Below are 20,977 nucleotides of genomic sequence, written 5' to 3'. Positions count from 1 at the left end.
TCCCCTTACTTTTGAGGGGGGGAAAAGTGCATCTTATAGAGTGAAAAATACGGTACTTGGTGGCATCTCGCCACAAAGATTGTGGACTGCATGGGGATTCAGAATCAGTCTTTGAGAAGCTCACACCACAAAGACCTGGGCCTCGATGTTAATTATGCCAGTTTTAGTTTCTCTTTTGATTTTTTTTTAATCTCAAGTTCTTTCTACCCCAAATATGAAGAAATATGTACATGTTGGTAAATTCTGTATGATTTGTGTTCTGTGTTTCCCCTGTTGGTTGGTGCCCTCTGCTGGCTTCTCAGTTATGCAGTCACCCCTTTTGATCTTTCTGCTTCCACTGGGATACATCACCCATTCCTTGACTTCAGCTACCATCCCAAGGCTGCCAATATTTCCCAGTCTTTTTGGATCTGGCCTGCTCTGGCCCCTTCGGAGACACATGGAAACTTTTCATCCAGTCCTCCACTGCATTTGACGCATGCGAGGTGATGCACCCGTCCCACCTGCCACCCCCACCATCTCCTTTGCTGCCTGAAGGTCACAACTTGACTCTGGGATTTTCACAGATTCATGATTTATTTTCCTGCCAAATAAATTGTTCAGGTTCCATTTCCTTCCTACCAAGAGCATGCTATTCTTCATTCCCTCCTACCCACAAATTCTCCTAAAACTGTGCTCCAAATTCTTATTGTTTCTTCCCTCGAGTACCTTGCAGCTCTTCTCTTGGGTCTCCTAATAATCAGTGGTTTTGTGTCTGGGACTTTCTGCTCCTCATTCCACTCACATTTCTTTATCCCTTTTTGACCTTGCCTCTCTCATGCAATTCCAATCACAATGTCTTAGCCAACTGCCTTTCACGTTTTGTCACCCGATTTCCCTCTTTTCTTCTTTGCATATAATACGTGCATGTCTTCTGAAACCTCTTATGGGTACCCCTAAAAATCTAAAAAGTGAATTATTATTATTATTATTATTATTATTATTATTATTATTATTATTATTATAATAACATTTCTGTGCCGCCCCTTGCTGAAACCTCGGGGTGGCTTACAACATGAATGAGGTAAACAGAAGCACACAGCTGCTGAGAAGGCTCCAGCCCACACGGTGGGTCGGTCCTCTGCCCTGTGCCCCCAGTGCTCACATGCATCCCATGCTCAGGTGAGATGCACTCGTGGCACGCACCAGCTTTGTTTTTGGATCCATCCGAATGGCTCTCTTGGGCTGTACTGGGGCAGGGGAGGAAAGGGATCGGGAACTGGCATGGGTCTTTGGCCCCAGCCTGCTCCCCTCCCCACCCTCTGGCACCCCCCTTCCCCTGCTCCCAGGCCCAGTTGCAACTTTGGGGAGGGGAAGCTGGTGTAGCTCTTTCCATGCTGGCTTTCAGGAGAGTTGGGGCAGGTTTGGCCCTTGGGGTCTGAGCTCCTAGACCGCAGGGTGTTCAAGCTGGGAATCCCAAGTCTCCTCTTTTGGGTATCCCAAGGATGGTACCTTTATTGTCCCACCTGGCTTTGCCTCTGCATGGTGCCTAAAATCAGCTTGATGCTAGTGACACCACCACTTTCTGCTGCAGTTCCTACCTGTCGTTTTCTTCTATCCCTTCCTGCAAGACCCACCTTGCATCTTCCTTTTACCTCTCAGAAAACTTCCAAAATCTCCTGTCTTGCTCCCTCTATTCAGCCCTTTCCCTCGACATGGCTTTAAAAGGGAAGCCTTAATTTTTGGCACAGGGTCCACTGGTAGCTACTGCATACCCGGAAGAAGCACTGTGCTCATGGAAAGGGTTCCTCCGGGATCAGGCTGCACATTGCACCCCTGGGCTGGGGGTCAGTTTCTGAATTACACCAATGTAAATGTGATTCCTTTTAGACTGGGACTTATCAGGACCTCGCCCCAAGGATTGCTTCTCAAAACCTCCCCACTACACATACAGGTCTCCCTGCTTTCTTCTTAGCAAAGGGGGGGGGGGACCCTCTCTTGGCCTCCATGGGCAGCACATGGTGGCAAAGGCGAGATTTAGTCCTCCTCTCCTGCTGGCACTGGTCCTGATCCCAGCTGGGCCACGGAGGCCAACATTAGAGCAGGGGAAGGCCAGCTCTCCAGCCCTGCAGCTGCATTGGTCATCTTGTGACTTGAGCAACGGAAAAGCAACTGTTTGGCTGAGAGATTCGAAGTATGTGCAGTCTGGCTTCACCTTTCCTTCTTCCTCTGCTTGCCTGTTGTGTGGATTCACATGCCGTGAGAACACACCTGGGGGCACAAGCCACAAGGTTTGGGTAGGTTGCTCCCTCTGGGGCCCATAATCCACCAGACTAGGCACATCACGAATTCCCAGCCACTCCCTGCTCACCTGGTCTGCTCATGCCCATCCCATCAGAGCACCTGATTCCCTTGTTCCTGCCTCTGCCCCAAGCCATTTTCAGCTCACTGCAGCTTGATTTTCACTTTCAACATTTTATCTCTGTATTTGTGAAGGTGAAAGACACTTCTCAAGCCGGCTCTCATGATACCCTTTTAGCCCTCCCCCCAGGCAGCCCCTCCAAGGAACACCCCGTTATTAATCGTATTGCGTGACATTTCTACACCACCCATAGCCAAAGCTCTCTGGGTGGTTCGCATTTTAAGTCACCCATCCAGGTTTTAACCAGGCCCAACCCTGCTTAGCTTCCAAAATTAGGAAGGATCTAAACCTGCTTTTGAATCTTCCTCTCTCAATTTAATGTTTGCAAATATATGTAAAATTCACCCTCTCCGTGCAGCTGTGACTGTAGAGATGCTCAGGGCAAGAGGGACCAAGGAGTTGCTGATGGCAGAGCCAGCAGGCCTTCTCTGTCCTGAGGGCACAGGAAGTCGATCTCCCCCACTTGCCTTTCGAAGCCTTTACCTGTCCAGCTGAGCCATCAGGTGCCTTAAAAACCCAGGGAGTTCAGTGCTTGTGGAAAGGGGGAGTTCGGGGAAACCAAAGGGCAACTTCATTATCCCTAACCATTGGCCATGCTGGATCAGCTGACGGGAACTGGAGTCTAACATCTTCCTAGCCCTGCCTGACAACAGTGGCACCAGAAGAACCGTATTGCCTGCTGCCACGGGCAGCGCTCCATCTGAGGCACTGACAAATTGTGCACATTCTGATTTCCTCCAAAGATGCCTTTATGTTTTGGTCTTCATTTAGACCCCCCCCCCCCCGCGCCCTTGTGTCGCGTCTGCTTGGTGTCATTATATGATTTGTCACTAGACGGCGCCGGACTTTGTCGTATTGGCCGGACTTTGTCGGGAGATTTCTGTCTTTTAGGGCTGTCACGTGTCCGCTGCCTCCTCCAAGCCTCCCATGACTTTGCACACGGGTCATGGACATGTGAACTGGAGCAACTGTTCAGCCCTTCCCCAGAGTGCAGACTTCTGCTAAAAGGGGTTTCCGATTGTATTTCAGTGTTTGCCTCTTAGTCCTGCCTTGGGATTATTATGAAACACAATCAGCAGAATGAATCTAGCTTGTCTACCAGCCTGTCCCTAAAAAAACGGGCGTGCCATTTCAAAGCCAGTCATGAAGATGAGTCCAGCGGCTGGGATGAGCTCCGTCACAGATGGGAATTGCATTTGCCTGATGAGGGTCATTGTGCAGGTGGTGAGATGATTGTAATTATGCTGCAGCATGATTTCCTCTGGTCCTTTAAAAAAAAATTGCTCAGTGATCTTCATTGTTCGAAATGATAATCCCCATATCCTAAATAATCCCGGTCTACAGACACAAGAACTTAATGCAGGTAGAACAACAGATGAAGCTTTGCCGGCAAGCTTCCACAAACCCTTCAAAACCCTTCAACTAGATAGGAGATCGTCAGAATTGTGCCTGGGGGCTCAGGATGAGGAGGGAGCACGCAGTGGGCAGAACGGCACCACGGCCTGGTAAGACCACAGGGCACTGCACCTGCCCACTGCACTGTCCAAGCCTGGTGCAGCTTCTGCAGGGGGCTTATTTCGCACAAAGAAGCCTCCAAAGACCCCCTCACTTGTTCTAGGAGACTCGGTGGCTTGCAACTCAGCCGGGCAACTTCATGCTGGCTTGTTATGAAGGGGTGCAGAGTCCCTTGGCCAGACTGGCTGAAAGTGGCGCTCCTTGGGAGCGATCTTGCTTCCTGAACCCCGCCTGGCCACAGCTGTAGCCTTCACCTTCCTTTGCCCTTCTTCTCTCTCACTCCGGTATGTTTTCATTACTTGTAGCAACCTGTATTATTTGTATTGTGTTCCATGTATACCTTGCCTTTCTTCCTCTTGCAAGCAGCCCAAAGTGGCTTACAGACCTCCTTGCCATTTTATTCTCACAACAACAACCCTGTGAGGTAGGTTAGGCCCAGAATGAGTGACTGGCCCAAAGTCACCCAGTGAGCTTCGTAGCTGAGTGGGGACTAGCAGCCAGATCTCCCAGGTCCACAGCCTGCACTCTGCCCATCAGTCTGCCATTTGCAGACTCTCACCTAACCTACCTCACAGGGTTGTTGTTGTGAGGATAACGATGAGCTATGTAAGCCTCCCTGAGTTCCTCGCAAAAGGAATAAAGGTGGGATGCAAATGCAGTGTAATGATAACAACCGAGCAACTTTTCCTTCCCAGTTCATCCGATCAGCTAGTACTGCCACAGACTCTCCCAGGAATCTCCCTTGTGGCTCAGACCGATTGCAGAAGTGTGTCTTCCTGCCTCGTAACATTCAAAGCATAAAATTATTCTGATGCCACCACCTTTCACAAAGAGAAGGCATTCACCAGCTTTCGTAGTCATCATCCTTCCCTAGTCCTGGAATCTGTCCTTCTGGAACTTGGCAGGATTCTCGCCTAGGGACTCTGCCAGCCTGCCTGCCAGCTTCATATCCCTAATACAGGGGAACATTGTTTTCTGATTTGAGGCAAAGTTATAACCTCTGATCTTCCAGATGGAAGAGAAATAGTAAGATTCCAGTCAACAACGGACGTGGCCCTTGAGACAAAGGAGCGGTGGAGTCTTCACTTCTCAATCTGCCTTGTGGAGCTTTTGAAGTCCCTGCCAGCTCACCCTGTGATATGATTTGCACATGAGTAGACCTATACTTTAGCCTTTCTCAGACACTGTCAAAAGGTCCCCACATCTCACCCTCAGTTTATAGTTTTCTATCTATAAACAATACTTTAAAAAACATGCTTGGTGTAGCAAAAGAGCCCCAACATTTTTTGTGGATCCCAAAAAAGGCACTGTGGAAGAAAAATATTAGCCAATACCAAGAAATCAAGTTCCCTGCGCTTGGTGAATCACCGTTACGAGGCTACCTCTGGCCAGACAGGGCACCAAAATGTACACAACCATGCAGGCCGCTGGGGCAAGAGGAGGGCTATGAACACCCACAAGCCTGCTGCTTTAGGGGGACTCCAGCTCCCTCCAGAACAGGCTAAAAGCCGTTTCACTGGCCCTCCAACAAGTATTGTCCAGACTGCACCTCTGGATCTCTGGACCTTTCCCCTCACCGTGCGTCTTATTCCTTGGGGGGCATGCCCTGTCCTGTGCTTGTAGCCCCTTTGCTGCCTGGGCCGGAGGGTTCTCAGCTTGCCCAGCATCTGCTTCTGCGCCCAAGAGGGACCAGGTGGAGGAGGTATGATGGCCACCTTTTCCAGGAGCCCGGGTCCTCCTGCTCTGCCTCAGGGCAAGGCCTCAGTCTGTCCTGGAGGGAGCTAAAGTCTGCGACACCAATTCTGAGTCAGGGGTGAAACGTGTAGAGGCAGTCATGAAACCAAATGCCCGAGATTTCATTTTCTCTAGACCTCCCACTGGCTTCTGAGCTCAGATGGGGTAGTGATGCAGCCCATCTTCCACAGCTGGAAGATCCGACCTTGTCACGGAAATGGAGGTGAAGTTTACAGGAGACAGGTCTTCAGGAAGTGCCATCAGCTAAACAGGGAAAAGCTGGTGCGTCAAACCTGCAGCAGCCGTCTCTGAGTTACGCTTCCCTGCCGAGATCAGACGCCTGACGGTGCTCTTTAGTGGCCACTCTGTCACTCAACCAGGCCCACAGGCACGAGGGTTTCCTCAAAGCAACATCTGGGGAACCCGGAGAGCTGCCTGGAACTGTTAATTTGCCTGGAGGAAGCTAACAGGGTCTTGTGTTGTGATGCTTGTGAACTGATTCAGGCCAAAGAGCTACACCGTAATTGGGCACTTGGGGTATGTTGTTGGGACTATAGAAGCTTTTAGCCCAGCACCACTCAGCCACAGCCTGGAAGGGGGCAGCCATTCTGCAGAACACCTTCCTGTGACACAGCGATCTATGCCAGCTGCCCCCCCCCATCACAGGCCCCCTTCTTGGCCAAGTGCCCAGAGGGTGCTGGTGTCTCAGCCACAGCTGACCCTGCAGATCCATCCCCGTCTGGGTTTCCCCTCCGCCTTCAGGAGACAGGCTTGTGGGCCCCAGTCCTCTCCACAGCGTCCTGCTGAACCACATCTGTGAGCGGAGAGTGCGGGGTGGTTCAGCTGTGACTGGCAGGGTCCAAAGTCACACCAGCACTTTGGCAGGTGAATGATGGGGCGCCACAAGGTGCCACCCTTCGCCCAGAGCTGCCTGATGATGGGGACCGACCAAGGAGCACTCACCCACTGGCAGCCTTGCTTTGGGGTAAGGGGCCACCAATGCGCTGAGGAACCTGGCACTATTTCTCTGAATTGAGAGATGCCGTGTACATTTTGAACTGGCACCGGGATGGAGCTGTGGCTTGGAGGAAGGCTAATATGCTGGAGCTGGAGCCTGATAAGGTACAGACCCTGGATCAGCTTGGCGGTTCCCCACTTCTGGGAATTGGGCCGCACGCTGCTTCTGGGTGCAGTTATGCTTCTCTGGCTGCTCCCGGACCCGTCTCTGTCCCTGGAGACCCAGGTGACCCGCGTGGCCCGGACCCCTTCCCAACCTCGTGGCAGCTATGTCTGTTCCTGAACAGGGTGATCCACGCACGGGTATCTTCATGGTTCGACTACGAGAATAAGCTCTCTGTGGGGCTGCCCTTGAACCTGGTTCGGAAGCCATAGCTAGTGGAAAAGGCAGTCCTTGGATACCCACCAGGGCACCCAGCCAAACTGACATAACACCAGGCTGCCCATTAACTATTGAGCTGTGTTGCAAGGTGATGTTGTCCATATACAAAGGCCTAACCAATATGGGACCAGGATACCCTGTAGATGGCCTCCTCCCACCTGCCCATTCAGGCGATCCCAGGAAGCCTTCCTGGTTGTCCTGCAACCGGCAGAGTATCTCCATGTAATATGTCAAAGCAGCAGTGGCCAGCCTTCGAATGCTCTCCCCCTGCAGCTGGGGAGGCAGAAACACCCCCAAAACACATTCATTCACAGGGGCCTTCTCTGGCTTGTGCAGCGCTGCATCTGCTCATATACTGCTCTACTGTATTTCTTGTTGGATTGTTCTGTTTTGTATTGGTTTCTAAACGGTTTTTAATAGTGTATTTCAAATATAGTTCTTTTATTGTTGTTGCGCAAACAGTGCTCTAATGATGTATTTAAATATGACATTTAATACTGGTGTGTAAATATTATGAATGTGAATTACCATGTTTAATATTCAAGCACCATCCTAGAGAGCCAATGAGGTGTTGGTGGTTAGAAGCTGGACTGGGAATGAGTGCAGGATTAAGTCTGGAATCTTGCAAGGAATCCAAGGCGGCATGCCTCATGCTTTCTATTTTATCCTCACGACAACCTTGTGAGGTAGGTTAGGTTAAGAGTCAGTGACTGGTTCAGGCCACTCAGTGAGTTTCACGGCCAAGTCAGGACTAGAATTCAGGTCTCCTGGGTCTTCAGTCCAGTGTTCTAACCACTATACCGCACTGATCATGGACATCCATGGAGTTTGGTAGTTTTGTTGCAAAACCAGAATGATTGACCTGAATAATAGTTTGCTTAAATGATATAACTGCTCTGAGATCATAGTTTTCTGGTGACTAAAAGCACCTAGTCATCCACTTAGTTATTTAACGCAATATTAATATGTCTTTAATCTTGAATTCATGGGCCATTTCCTCAATACAGTGTAATTATAGGTTAACATATGTAACAGGAATGAAAACAGCTTGGGAGTAATGATCCCCACTATAATCTGAGGTTGTGAGTGTCAGGGAAGACCAGCCTCAAAAAATGATCTTGTAACAAGTGAAGGAAACCAGCACAGACGTCCACACTGCCATTTCTATATTTTTCTTTCCAAAGTAGAAAAGCATCTGAAATGCTCCCATCTTCTCAGTTCTTTAATGATGTTTATGCTCACATCTTGTTTTCCACTGTGCCACAGACTGAATTGTAGAATTCCAGGAGAAGCTTTGTGGATTTTTTTGGCCTGTCTACTGCTATGAAATGTCCACATTTTTCCAGCACATGCACTTGGGAGTTAGGAATGGTATCAGCCAAAATCTCTGCTCCAGAAGGGTCAATCACCTGAATAATGAAGAATTAGATTTGTTTCCCTCCCACTGTCCACATATTTTAAAACTATGGAAAAAGCAGAGAAGTTACTAAAAACTGGATGCAAGAATACAGACTTTCTGGTGAAATATCTAAGTTCTGTAGTACAAGAATGAGGGAATCCCCCATTCTATGTCTGCAGGTAGAACCAGGGCCGTCTTAACAGCATCATGGGCCCCGGGCAAAGCAGTGTCCTGGGGCCCCTATGACAACTACAAATACTGTTAATTTTGGAAGTTTTCCAATTTTCCAAGGGTTATCATACGCAGATTAGTATGGGGCCCTGGGTAGAACTGGGAACATCTAAAACCCTAGAGGGCAGCTGCTAGTCAACAAGCATAGGTCAGCCTTCTCTAACCTTGTACAGTCCAGATCTGTTGGACTACAACTTCCATCATCCTCAGCTAGCGGAGTTATCCGCTGTCCTGGCCGTTCTTTGAATCTCTGAAGTTAGATCTCTTTTATAACAGTGTGAGCAATCCATTATTTCCCTCCAAAGAAAGGATGACTGTGGGAAGTAAAGAGGCTTAGAATTAAGGAATGTGAGTCAGTCCATTCTCTCTCTCTTTTATAACAAGAAGGCGAAAATGTTCAGCCCGTCATGGATGGTGGCTCCATTTTCATTCCTTGATCCTCTGTTTTGGCCTGCCACTTTCTTGGGAATCTTTCAGTGATAAATTTACTTCTTCCCTATCCAAGATCCCACTCACATGTCCAAAGGACGACTTTCTATAGGCATCTTCCTCCATTGATCTGCTAGTTTGATAGGAAGTGTTTCCCAGTTTGAAATTAAGACTGTTTTCCTATAGCTGAAAACAGCTGCCTCTCCTCTTCTCTCATTTTTGGCCTTGCCTTTTACTCAAGGGACATTTTCTTAGTCACACATCTCGAAATCCTTCAGTTCCTCCTATGTGTGTACCTAGGACAACATGGAAAGGGAGCAGTTCCACAGGGGGGAACGCTCTCTCTTCTTTAAAAAAAATCCTCCCATCCCCATGCCATTTTGCTAAGAATTAGCAACCCGAGTTACAAAATCATGGCGAGGAAGCCACGTAGCTTCTGCACAAGTGAAAACACAAATAGCCACTTGCCTCTTACACTTCTATTGCTATTTCAGTCATCTGAAGGCGGTCAGCATATTTCTTCATTCCAGATCATTTGCCTTCTTTCTGGGACAAGAATTCAACATTCTTTCCTAGAATGTTCTCTTATAGCCATTGTTGTTTTTATGACTCTTCAGAGTCCATTTTTCTATGCATGCTTGCGGAAAGCCGTCTTCAGCTGTTTGGGTGGGCTATAAATTTGTACTTCCTGTAACTTTACCACTTGAGGTATTCTTAGAATGCTCTGGTGCCCATCATGTCTTACATGTCTCTCCTTAAAACCGAATTCTCAAGGAGAGTTAATTCTAATGGGTTTTAAAATATTTAATTCTTATATTTGATTTCATACCAGAAGCTATTTTAGAAAATGAGTTTGAAGAACAGAATAGAAATAATTTAAATAAATGTGTGGAACCACATTAATCATTCACCAGAAAGTGATCTTGCACATTAGAAAGATAAGAAAAGCCAGCGTGCATCAGACCAAAGGTCTGTCTAGTCCAGCATTTCATTCAGCCAGGCATCAACCAACTGCCAGACCAGGTTGCTGGAGATTCAAAATGATGTTAAGATATAAGCCAAGATTTACTGGTGTTGTTTATTGACTATATTGTCAATAGTTGGAACCTGTATATATAATTACACCTGCATTTAAAGATCTCGACACAATGCATCACTGAATTAAACTCGCAAACCACTGAATTAAACTCGCAAACCAAGAAATAGATGCGTTTCCAGCCATTTCTTTCTTAGAGCAGGGTATATTACCTTCTAAGGCCTACTGGGGAATGTATTTGGAGGCTGCAGTTTCTCTTAGTTCCCAGCAGTAGCAACCTTTAGAAATGAAATGCTACTGAACCCAAATAGTTCCCATTTACATGTGGTATCTTCATTTTATTACATTTCTGCAATGCTAAAATGACTAAGATAAACATTTACCTTGTCATGTTTCCCCCAAATGATCTGGGTGGGAGCTCTGATCTTGCTCATGGTCTCATGAAGGCTGTATCTGGACTTTTCACTGGAGAGGTCTAAAAAACCTTTGCCATGAAGAAGCAGAACAGAAAGCAGAGAGCAGGAATAACTTGTCAGTTCTCACAGTGGACGAACGTAAACTCAGGGGTCCTCCAAGGACCTGTGTTGCAAACAGTGCACAGATGATACCGGGTTCCGGAAGGGCAGTGAGCTAGTCAAATTTGCAGATGACACCAAATTACTTGGAGTGGATAAAACTCCATCAGGTTTCAGGCTGGGATTTGGAATGGAGGCAGCCTTGTTGGCCCTGTGGGAGGACCTTTGCCGGGAGAGGGACAGCGGGGAATGCAGCCCGGTTGGTTCTCCTGGACCTTTCAGCAGCTTTCGATGCCATCAGTCATGGTGTCCTCCTGGACAAGCTGGCTGGGCTGAGAGTTGGGCGCACTGTGCCACAGTGGGTTTGCTCCCACCTGGCCGACTGTGTGCGCGGGGGGGGGGCAGTTGCTCTGCCCCATGGCAATTCCGCTATGGGGTTCCTCAGGGCTCTATGCTCTTCCCCCATGCTGCTCAACACATACATGAAACTGCTGGGTGGGGTCCTTTGGGGGTGGGGGCTGAGGTGTCGCCCAGCTTCACATCTTTTCACCTAATCCAGGTGAGACGGCTTCCATGTTGAATCACTGCCCGAGCTCAATAATGGACTGGACAGGGGCCAAATTGAAGCTCAATCCAGATAAGGTGGAGGTGCTGTTGGTGAATGGTCCATCTGCCCAGAGGGAGGACATCCTACTAGTCCTGGATGAGGTCACAGTCCCTTTGAAGGACAGGGTTTGTAGCTTAGGGGGTTTCTGGACGGTCCAGAAACTTCAACAGAACAGAGCAGTGCCGCTGCTGGTACCAGCAGGACCATGTGACACCAATACTTTACCATCTTCATTGGTTACCAGTTGAGCTCTGAGCCCAATTCATGGTGCTCGTTTTAACATATAAAGCCCTAAATGGCTCGGGTACAAGGAACCTGAAGGACCACCTGCTCCCACGCGTATCTGCTGGGCTCCGAGGATCTGTTTCACAGGCCCTTCTGAAAGAGCCGTCCTCCAAGGAGGGAATAGGGACGGCTACTGGAAAAGGGGCCTTCTCCATAGTTGCATCCCACCCGTGGAGCAGCCTCCCAAAAGCAGTTCGCCAGGCGATCTTGTAGGCCGGGCAAAAACAGTTTCATTGTCTCGGCATTTTAATAATTGATCTTATTTGGATAACTGGTAAGCTGTTGCCAATATGAATAGTTTTAAATCAATGTGCCCTCGGCTATGCACTGTTTTGTTTTATTGTTTTTGTATATTGTGTTTTAATCACAGGTTTTATTGTTGTTATATGTTTACAGAGTCTAATCTACTTAGAGGGCCTTTGGGCTGATTCAGTGGATAATAAGCCAATAAATAAATAAATAAATAAATAGGGGACACCAAAGAATTCCCAAAGGATCTCCCCAAATTGGGTCATCAAAATGGCAAATGCTATGCCCAAGGCTAAAGTGATGCACACAGAGCGAAAGAATCCCACTTCGCGAACATGATGATGGGAACTGATCTCATGGTGTTTTAACAGAAAGAGATTTAGGGATTGTGATGGATCACTTAATGTCAAAGTCAATCCAACATGCAGCTGCTGTAAAAAAAAAGAAAATTCTGTGAAGACACAATTGGGAAAGGAATTGAGACTAAAACTGTTGCTATTGTAATGCCCTCATGTAAATCTGTGTTGTAACCACGCTTGGAACGCTGTAGCGCATTTGGTTATCGCATCTCAAAAAGGCTGTTGTAGTTCAGTTAAGCCGTAGGACTGCCTGCTCCTCCCTGCTCGGTGTTACCTTGATGGGGAACCCAGGTTTGCGCCTGCCTGTGAAATGGCGATGGCGGATAATGGATGCCACTCCTTCCATTGTACTTACATTTGATAAAAAAAGCCTCGTGTGGGCTGGTATCTTCAAGGTATCCCTTTAGATGCTAGGGTGGAAAAAGAACGGGGTCAGAGCAGCGGGAAGCACAGCCCAAACGTGCTCGTTTCTGAAAGTAGTTAAATGCGACAGGTCAGTTCTTCCCACTCCAGCCTCCTCCTGTTCAATAAAGGTGCCGTTGTCCCGTGAAAGAATAGCAGCTTAACACAAGACTTCTGACCTGGTTTTTTCCAGTGTAAGTTGGCGAGGCGTCTTCTAGGGAGGACGGGCAGGGTCAGTGCAAGCTACTCGGCTGCTGGAGCCAGAGAACAGGATGCCCCAGCCGCAAATCCACCTTCAAAAGCGGTCCTAGCCTGGCAACTGATTTGTTCTTCAGTACCGATGGTGCGGAAGCTTCCTCTGCCTGAAGGGGGCACTCTAGCCTGGGGGGCACAGGGCAGGCCATGAGGCACCTGGCTTTCCTCCAGCTCCGAAGCAGTAGGGCTCAATGGGCGGGTTCTGGGCGGCAGCAAGGGGAGAACCGGGCACGCTCTGGGGAGAGAGCAAACCCTTCCCCCCGTTGCACGACTCCCCAGAGAGAGCAGGTAGCAGTGGCAGGGCGGGTGGGCGTGCAAGGGGGGGGAGCCAGGGTGGGTGGCTGCCCACCCCCAAAAGGCCCGCCGGCCGCGCTCTCGCTGCAGCGATTGCCAGAAGAGGAGCTGCCAGGCTTTTCCCGGAGGAAAAATGGGGCCGCAGCAGCGGGCCCTTCCGGCAGGGACCGACGGGAAGGCAGTGGCGGCACAGTTTGCTGCTCCCGGAGCGCCACTGCCCCCTGCGGACGCCTGGGTTTGCTTCTGGGAGGGCTGGCCCTGTCCTGAAGTCGAGCACGGCGTTATTTCTGGTTCGGTGCGGCGGCTCCAAACACAGGTGCTTTGCGGATCCCTCAACCCCCGTATGCAGAGTCTATTCCCTAAGCTGCTTTTCCAGGCTCCATTGGGTGCCTCCCTGCCCACACTGCCGGCAGAGGAACGCAGCCACAGACGGAAAGAGAGACTCGCGAGGACGTGAGGGATCGTCGGCCAAGCGTGCGGCCTTTGCAGTGCGGCGTCTTCACCTGCAGAGCGGTTCGGGTGGGGCGGTACAAGCCGTGCCTGAGGAAGTCGTCCGCACTAGCGGGTCGCTGCTCCTGCTGCAGGCGCCTGATGGTGTCGCGACTGGCTGGGTACCTCAGACCTAGGAGGTGGGAAGGAATGCACAGCTGGGGAAGAACGTGGCGGTGGACCCACCCCGGGATAGGGGCTCTAAGCCTGCTTCCCAAGTTTGTTTGTTGCCAGAGCGGTGGGGAGGCGAGGCAGGCTGGGTGCAGGCGAAGGAGAGATGCAGAACTCCTCCAGAGAGGGCTTTTATTATGAAAGTAGCCTGCCTTGGATCCAGGATCTGCAAAGCAAGTCAGCTGCCCTTTGTAAGCCTCCTGTTTCCTTGCCACTGCTGCCTTTGGTTTGTTGTTTGTTTCTTACCACAAAATCCTGTTAAGGGGGAATGACAGAGAGACTATGCAATGCTTTCTGACTGACAGATGGAGGAGCATCAAGAGCATCAAGAGGGACACCTGAAAAAGTGGCGCTGTTGGGGCAAAGCTGGCAGAAGGAGAGGAGCAGGGTGAACACAGCTGGCAGGGCTGGGTAGGTGCAGAGTTAGCTCCTGCTCCAAATGTTTGCTCTGCATCTTCTGTCATGATCTTGAAGAGAGCCGTGTAGTCTGTAATGTGCAATGAGCATCCCTTTTCGGGCCCGCCTCAGACCCAGGCCTGAGTTATTACGCTCCTCTAATTTGGAGACTGGGCGGGGGGCCCTGGCCTCTTTGGGCACTTAGGGTGCTATCCGTGCTGGATGGGAAATGCTGAGAGCTGGAGAACTCTTCTTCTGCCTGACATGCATAGGAGGCAGCCCTTAAGCCCTTCCTGGGGTCCCCCTGAAAGCACTGGATTCAAAAACTCACCAGCTGGGCAAAGGAGGGACAAGGCGCAGACGTCCGACGGGTAGAGCGCGGCGTAAACCCCAGCCACCATCCCGCCCGTGGAGATGCCGACCAGGTGGAAAGGCTTTCTGCTCAGGCCAACACATTTGGCAAACTGAAACGTGAATGAAAAAAGAGGCACGCTGTGATTCCAGCTCTGAAGTACTGGCTGATAGCATTTCCCAAGACCGTCTCGGGTCCCTCTAGTTGTTTCTGGGTGACGCAGGATGGGTCGGGAAAGGCGAGGAGGACTTGCAGAAGGGCCTGCTGCTGCTTCTCCTGCTCGGCCCGGGGAGCTCCGGGAGGAATGGGTCTGCTGGCCGCCCAAGGGCCACTGCACAGCGCTCCGCTTGGGGGACTTCCGTCCTCTCGTCTCCCTGCCCATTGTCTCTTGCTCTGTCCCCTTCCCCTGGTGATGCGCACAGGCTCCTACCATTATTACGACTTTATCCTTGCAGCTTTTCTGTTTTTTTTCTTACACCATCTAATTAGCAAAATCTGCCGTTTGCAACTATCTGCCATTCCGTGCATTTGCTTTGCAGATATGTTTGGAAAGCTGAGTTGCAGCAGGCTGGCGAAAGTGTCAGGTGGGCATCAGGCAGAAGAACCCTCAAAGGGTACATGGGATAGACTGTATGGGGACTAACCTTCAACCTGTGTAGGCTTGGAAGGGTACATGAACTTGGGAAGCCATTCTCACTTGGAATGGAGATAGACAATACCTTTTCCCCAGAGTGTTAGAGGTGGCACGGCATACACACTCATGTGCCTATTGCTGTAGCAAAGAAATAATGCATGTTTGGGTAGTGCTTAAAAAACCTGCTTGAGCAGAGACAACAGTGGCACAAAGGAAATGTGTAGCACCCAAGGCCACACAGCCTCCTCTTGTTGCGTATTTTCCACTCTTAAAAGCAAATGTCTAGAGTAAATTAGCAATTTAGCAAAGGAACATGCTGCATGGAAAGGTTGTGGATTCTCATTTTTCATAGTCTGAGAGGCTCAGAGATCTGCCTGGCCAGACATGGTTGCCTGTTAGGTTTTGAGTGATATGTGGGATGGAAAAGATTTGCTGCAGTCCTTCTGTCTGTATGATTGTACAGGATGTATATACCATATTGCTGAACTTGCAAGTACCAAGGTCATCAAAATATTCAGTGGAATGGATGGTAAATTTATAATGCATTATGTTGACAAATCACTGTAAAAATGCACAGCCTTTAACACTGTGTGCCCCAGTTCTAATAACCTGTCAGTTTCAATGTTTCACGATCGTCTTTAGTCTTTGGTACAGGAACCGAATCAGGAGCAGGGGAGCAAGAGGGATTCTTAGTAGAACCACTCACATGCTGTCCTTCAAGTTCTTATTTAGTTTTTTTCTTTCCTTTAAAAAAGTACTTCCTAACATTGCATTTTTCATAAATAAAAAGGAAAGAGCTAGAGATTTAAAATTTTTGAATGTAGGAGAAAGCAAAACTTGCAGACTTTTCCACCAGGCAGGGAGAGGACTTCTTGTGTATTTAGCTCAGGATTTTGTTTTGGAATTCCTGTGCATTCGGTCATGTGTGGGATGCTGAATTAGGGCTGCCACCATTCTCCCCCAGTAACCAACAGGCTCCTCTTCTTGTGACAACTATAGGGCAGACCACATGGCCCTCTCCAGGCTGCAAAGAGCAGAACCTGATGAGTTTGGCCAGTGTAGATTGGTGAAACTTTTGTATGGTTCATTTTTGTGCAGATTTACCAAAATTCACACATTTCTTCATCAATGGGGCAAAAATAACCCTCTGAATGAGGAGGGAAGTGCAGCTGACAGATGTGTCTCCTCTTTGAAAGATGCAGTGGCTCTGTGACAAGCAGCATGGCCTTACTTGGTGTATCTTTTTCGCCTGATCAGCGGCTGCATAACTCTCTCCCAGCAAGCGGGTGGTTCTTCCATGGCCAGGCATGTCGAGGCAGACCACGTGCAGGTCCTGGGGGAAGAGCTGTGAAAAGCTGGCATCAGTAACACGGGCCAGGGAGACCCGAGAATTTCATTTCTGTTTGCCAGTCATATGAACACATGTACATGCAAGCAGGAATTATGTTGACAAGAAATTTTTAGCAAATTTCCAAATATACCATTGTGTTTGGAATTTTTAAAGAATGCCCACTTTGGCAGGCACGGATCCCCCTATACGCATTTTCACACTTTATCAAAAAGTGGAAGGTGTGCACTTCTTAAAATACATGCAGAAATACTCACTTTCCCCATTTGAATGTACCAAAGTACAGATCATACTAAAGCAGGACTGAGTTGGAACTGGTTTCAGTGTGTTTTCTATACAATTCACATCAGCTTAAAAATAGTAGGTTATCCTACTCCAGGAAAGTAATATTAACTGTGCAGCTCCACTACCAACATGTATAACTGTTAACCTTCCTGGACACCACAGCAGGCAAAGTTTATGAACTGTTTGAACTGCCCAGAGAACTCCTGCTATTGGACATGAAATGAAATGAAAGGAGAAATGAAAGGAGGCACCCCTGATCTAGCAGATATGCCTTGACAGAGGAAAGATGTCCAAGAATATGCAGCTACAAGACACAAGCAGAGAAAATCATAAGCCTTGAGGATTCCTGTTGAGGGTGTCTGTCACTCTCTTGCAGATTTCACACAAGTTCAGTATCAGAAGGAACTGCGGCAGACCGTTGCAGTGCAGAGTGTTCCTGCTTCAAGTTCCAGCTAGCGGCATCCTCTCCTGGGACACTTGGTTAGACTTCCCCCAGCTTTCCACCCATCACCCCCAACAGTCAGCCAGGATTCTGTGCCGGCTGAGGGTACTCAGTCACCGCAGGCTGGATTTTTCCCTTTGCAAAGGTTGTTTGCGCTTCTACAAACCTTGGCATCCCACGTGCCTGCTTATGCTTTTCATCAGTGCACAGCGAGTGCCATTTTGGCCACATTAGGATCTACAGAGAGGGTTCAAGTTCATTATTAGCATACAGGATAGGGACAGCTGGCACCACTGCGATAGAAAGAGATGAGAGCAGTTGTCCATATTATCACATGAACAGCTGCACACAAATAGCTCTTGACCATCATCCTGCCCTGTCCTATATCAGAATATTTCCTGTTCTGCCAAGGCAGCTGTACCAAGTGATGGGCCAGGCAACAAAGAGAGGTGGGCATTTGGGCCAGAATGCAGCGGGAAGTTTCCTCACACAAGTTCCACCGAATTGAGGGTCTCTGCAACATCACAGACCCTTTTCATCTCTGTCAATATATCTAGGATCAGCCTTGACTTGGCAGCAGCACGGTCCAAACCAGGAAAAAACGGGAACCTACTTTGATTGTGTTTAGCCACATGTCTTTGTTGAATAAGAACCCGTGAAGCATCAGGACAGATGGCCGGGTTCCAGGCTCCCCTCGGGAGAAGTAGCAGAACCTGTAGCCCTCGTGCTCAGCATATTTCACCCTCACACCCCTTTTCTGATGTTTGTACCTAAAAGCATAAAAATGAGAAACATGAGTGGAGAAGCAATTTTGTGCAAGAAACATACTGTGTACTGATCAATGCCTTTCCGCCCAGATTTTTAGGATTTCTGCTGGCTCTGCTGACAAAATTGGTTTATCCATCTGTGAAAATGGGTATAAGTCAGCCCAGCCTTCAAGCCAGTTATGCAGGACTCTAAATACAATCAGCCCTTGTCAACGGAGCTGTAGTCGGATAGCATTTAGAAAACCACAAGTTATTTATCCCTGTGACGGGGCAACGTGAAGCAAAGCAAGCTGCTTCACCAAGGCCTGGTTGCCATCTCTTCCAAGAGAGGTACTCACCATATCATGATCCTGAAAACTGTGAGTGAAGGCCCCAGGTTGTATATTGTAAGAAAGGTAAGCATGAAGACGCCAACAATTAAGCTCATGAGCCTTTGGAATGTCCTAGCCAGAAAGAGCTCCATGCCTGTCCGGTCCAGTCCAGTTCTTCTTGGCTGCCTGCAGATGAAAATGATCTGACGATAGTTGAAGAGCATAAAGTCAGATATTGGGAGAAACGGAAAAGAGAGAGGTGTTTAATAGAACTGGGGCTCACAATTGAATTGTCCTCTGCTTTTAGCCCTGCTCTCAAGGGGGAGGCAAGGAAAAGTACACCGGAGCTGTACAGTTCTTACACTATTGCCTTAGTATAACCGAGATTTAAAAAGCTTTAATTGAAAGGTAAGCAACATAGTTAATGCGCAAGGAAAAGAAAATTTTCTTCAGAAAATGCCAGCCTTGCCCAAATGAGGAAAACAACTGGGAACATGAGCTTGTACAAGCAGCTCATAAGAGCAGACCATGAAAGATACAAAAGGGCATTTTGAGGACATCTTGCTAACAACATCAAGATCAACAAAAATAAATATTCCTTAAATATATCAGAAGGAAAAACCAGCCAGTGAGCAACTGGACCATTACATGAGAAAGGAGCTAAGAGTGCTACCAAATGATAAGGAGATGGTGGAAAAGCTGAATGAACCCTTTCCACCCACCTTCACTGCAGAAGTTGCAGGACAGATGACCGGTGGCTGAACTGGCTCTCAGGAAGAGAGTCTGAGGAACAACAGCAAGTTCTTGTGACAATAGAACTTCTAGCCTTATTGAAATCTAATAATCACCGGGCCCAGGTGGGATTATCCATTCGAGAGATCTTGAAGAATTCAAATACGAAATTACTGTTCATCTAACAAAATATGCCACCTGTCCCTAAGATCAGCTTTTGCACTAGAGAGCTAATGTCACACCAGTTTTTAAAAAGAGATTCTGGGGGTTCTGGAAGATTACAAGCCAGCTAGCTTAAAGTCTGGTTAAAAGTATGAGAATCCTCCAGGCAGTTTGATTCAGCAGAGTTCTGCTTATGCTGCTGTTTCCCTCTTACTTTGTAGATAAGAGCACAAGACTGAGGAATATGCTCCTCTAGCAGGCCTCTGTCACTGGCCTTCTCCATGTGAGGCACAGAACCCAAAGCTTTACTAAGGCTTTTGCTTCCATTTTCTTTGAGGGAGGATTAGAATGTCCCTCAAACGAGGGTTTTCCTTTCTGCCTTTCTGAATGTCCCATTACCCAACACAGTGGTGCTGTGGTATAGAGCGGAGTTGTGAAACACAGAAACTGAGCGAGTCAGAAGGGGGCTCCTGGGCCATCTAGGCTGACCCTTGGCTCCAGCCAGCTCCACTCATGACATGCCTACCATGTGCAAATACTTTTGCTGCTTCTGCCTGGTTTTGAACCGGGGACCTTTGGTGTGTGAGGTGAACGTGATAACCACTATGCTACTGAAAACACCCTAGGCTGCTGTAGTGAATACTGATGCTGTCTAGGGAAATGCCAGACTTTCCACCGATAGCCACGAGGAAATAATTTATATGTTAAACATCATTTAAAAAAATGATGATGAAGAAGTGCCTTGCATGCCAGCTGAATGAAGCAAGGTAAAATAGGCGAAGGTGCCTTCTCTTGCAGATGTGTGGAACGTAAAAGAGGCATCAGCTGTGGCAGGTATGCATGGAAGGTATATTTGCCATGCAGCAGTAACAAGACACGCATATGACTCAAAGCATCTTCCCACCCTTTTAGTTCCCTAGCATCTCAGATCTCCATTTAGATTTGGGTGACTGGGAAAGTGCTGGCAGATGTACAATTAACGTGCCAAGAAAGCACATACCTTTAATTAACCTTTAATATTTGCCAATTTAATTATATTGTTTAGTGTTGCATAGAAAAGTCAAAGGAGGCATGCAGAGCATTTCAATAATCCAACATAAAAAAACCAGACAAAAATTAAAGGAACAGTTAGAAAGTCATCAAAATGCAAAATACAGAGGAAGGAAACCTTATTAATATATTTGCACCACTTTCTGGAGTCAGCCCTCCAAGTAGAAGCATAACCACTCAGCTTTCCAAGCTCAACTTATCCCAGATACTATGGTCAATAGTATCAAAACCTGCTGAAATCCTGGAGTATCAGAATGTCAAACTCATCTTTCTCCTCGCAGGGGTCATCACCAAGGACAACCAAAGCTGCTAGTGCCAAAACCTGACCTTAGGCACCCGAACTTTACTGTACTGCCAGAGGAATCCTGCTGGGAGTTGGTCTGTGCTTCTGGGTTGCTGGATATATTCTTGTGTTCTGGTGGGATATAAATGTCTGATCAGGTCATGGACCAGTCAGGAAGGGCTCACAACTCTCCAAAAGGGCACGTCATAGATCTAGAATTGAAATATGCTATAGGTGTCAATATACTAAACCAGGAGTGTATGGAAAGAAACAGAGATTTAAGAAAATGGATGAATGAAACATAACATATGAAATAATGTGGAATGGAAAGAGGAAAACTATGAAATAAAGTGGGAGTGATGTAAGGAAAAGAGAAAGAAATGTCAGCTCAGATGTAAGAAAAGCCTAAAAGACAAAACATCATTCCTTGACAAGGCCCCCTTTG

General features: G+C 48.1%; 1 protein-coding gene across 1 annotated transcript; it reads right to left on the bottom strand.

Moving 5' to 3' along the window:
• Positions 1–8,287: 8,287 nt before the first annotated feature.
• Positions 8,288–18,457, bottom strand: LOC123034378 (monoacylglycerol lipase ABHD6-like). The gene is made up of 8 exons (XM_044451706.1): positions 18,333–18,457; positions 17,841–17,997; positions 16,384–16,497; positions 14,498–14,630; positions 13,614–13,732; positions 12,515–12,569; positions 10,528–10,628; positions 8,288–8,458 (listed from the first exon to the last, which is right to left on the bottom strand). Exons 1-8 carry the CDS (start codon positions 18,455–18,457, stop codon positions 8,288–8,290), a joined length of 975 nt encoding a protein of 324 aa, XP_044307641.1.
• Positions 18,458–20,977: the final 2,520 nt, after the last annotated feature.

Source organism: Varanus komodoensis, unplaced genomic scaffold, assembly GCF_004798865.1.
Source record: "Varanus komodoensis strain SLA01 unplaced genomic scaffold, ASM479886v1 scaffold6_4, whole genome shotgun sequence".
Classification (NCBI taxonomy): Eukaryota; Metazoa; Chordata; class Lepidosauria; order Squamata; family Varanidae; genus Varanus; species Varanus komodoensis.
This window is presented reverse-complemented; position numbering and strand designations above follow the sequence as displayed.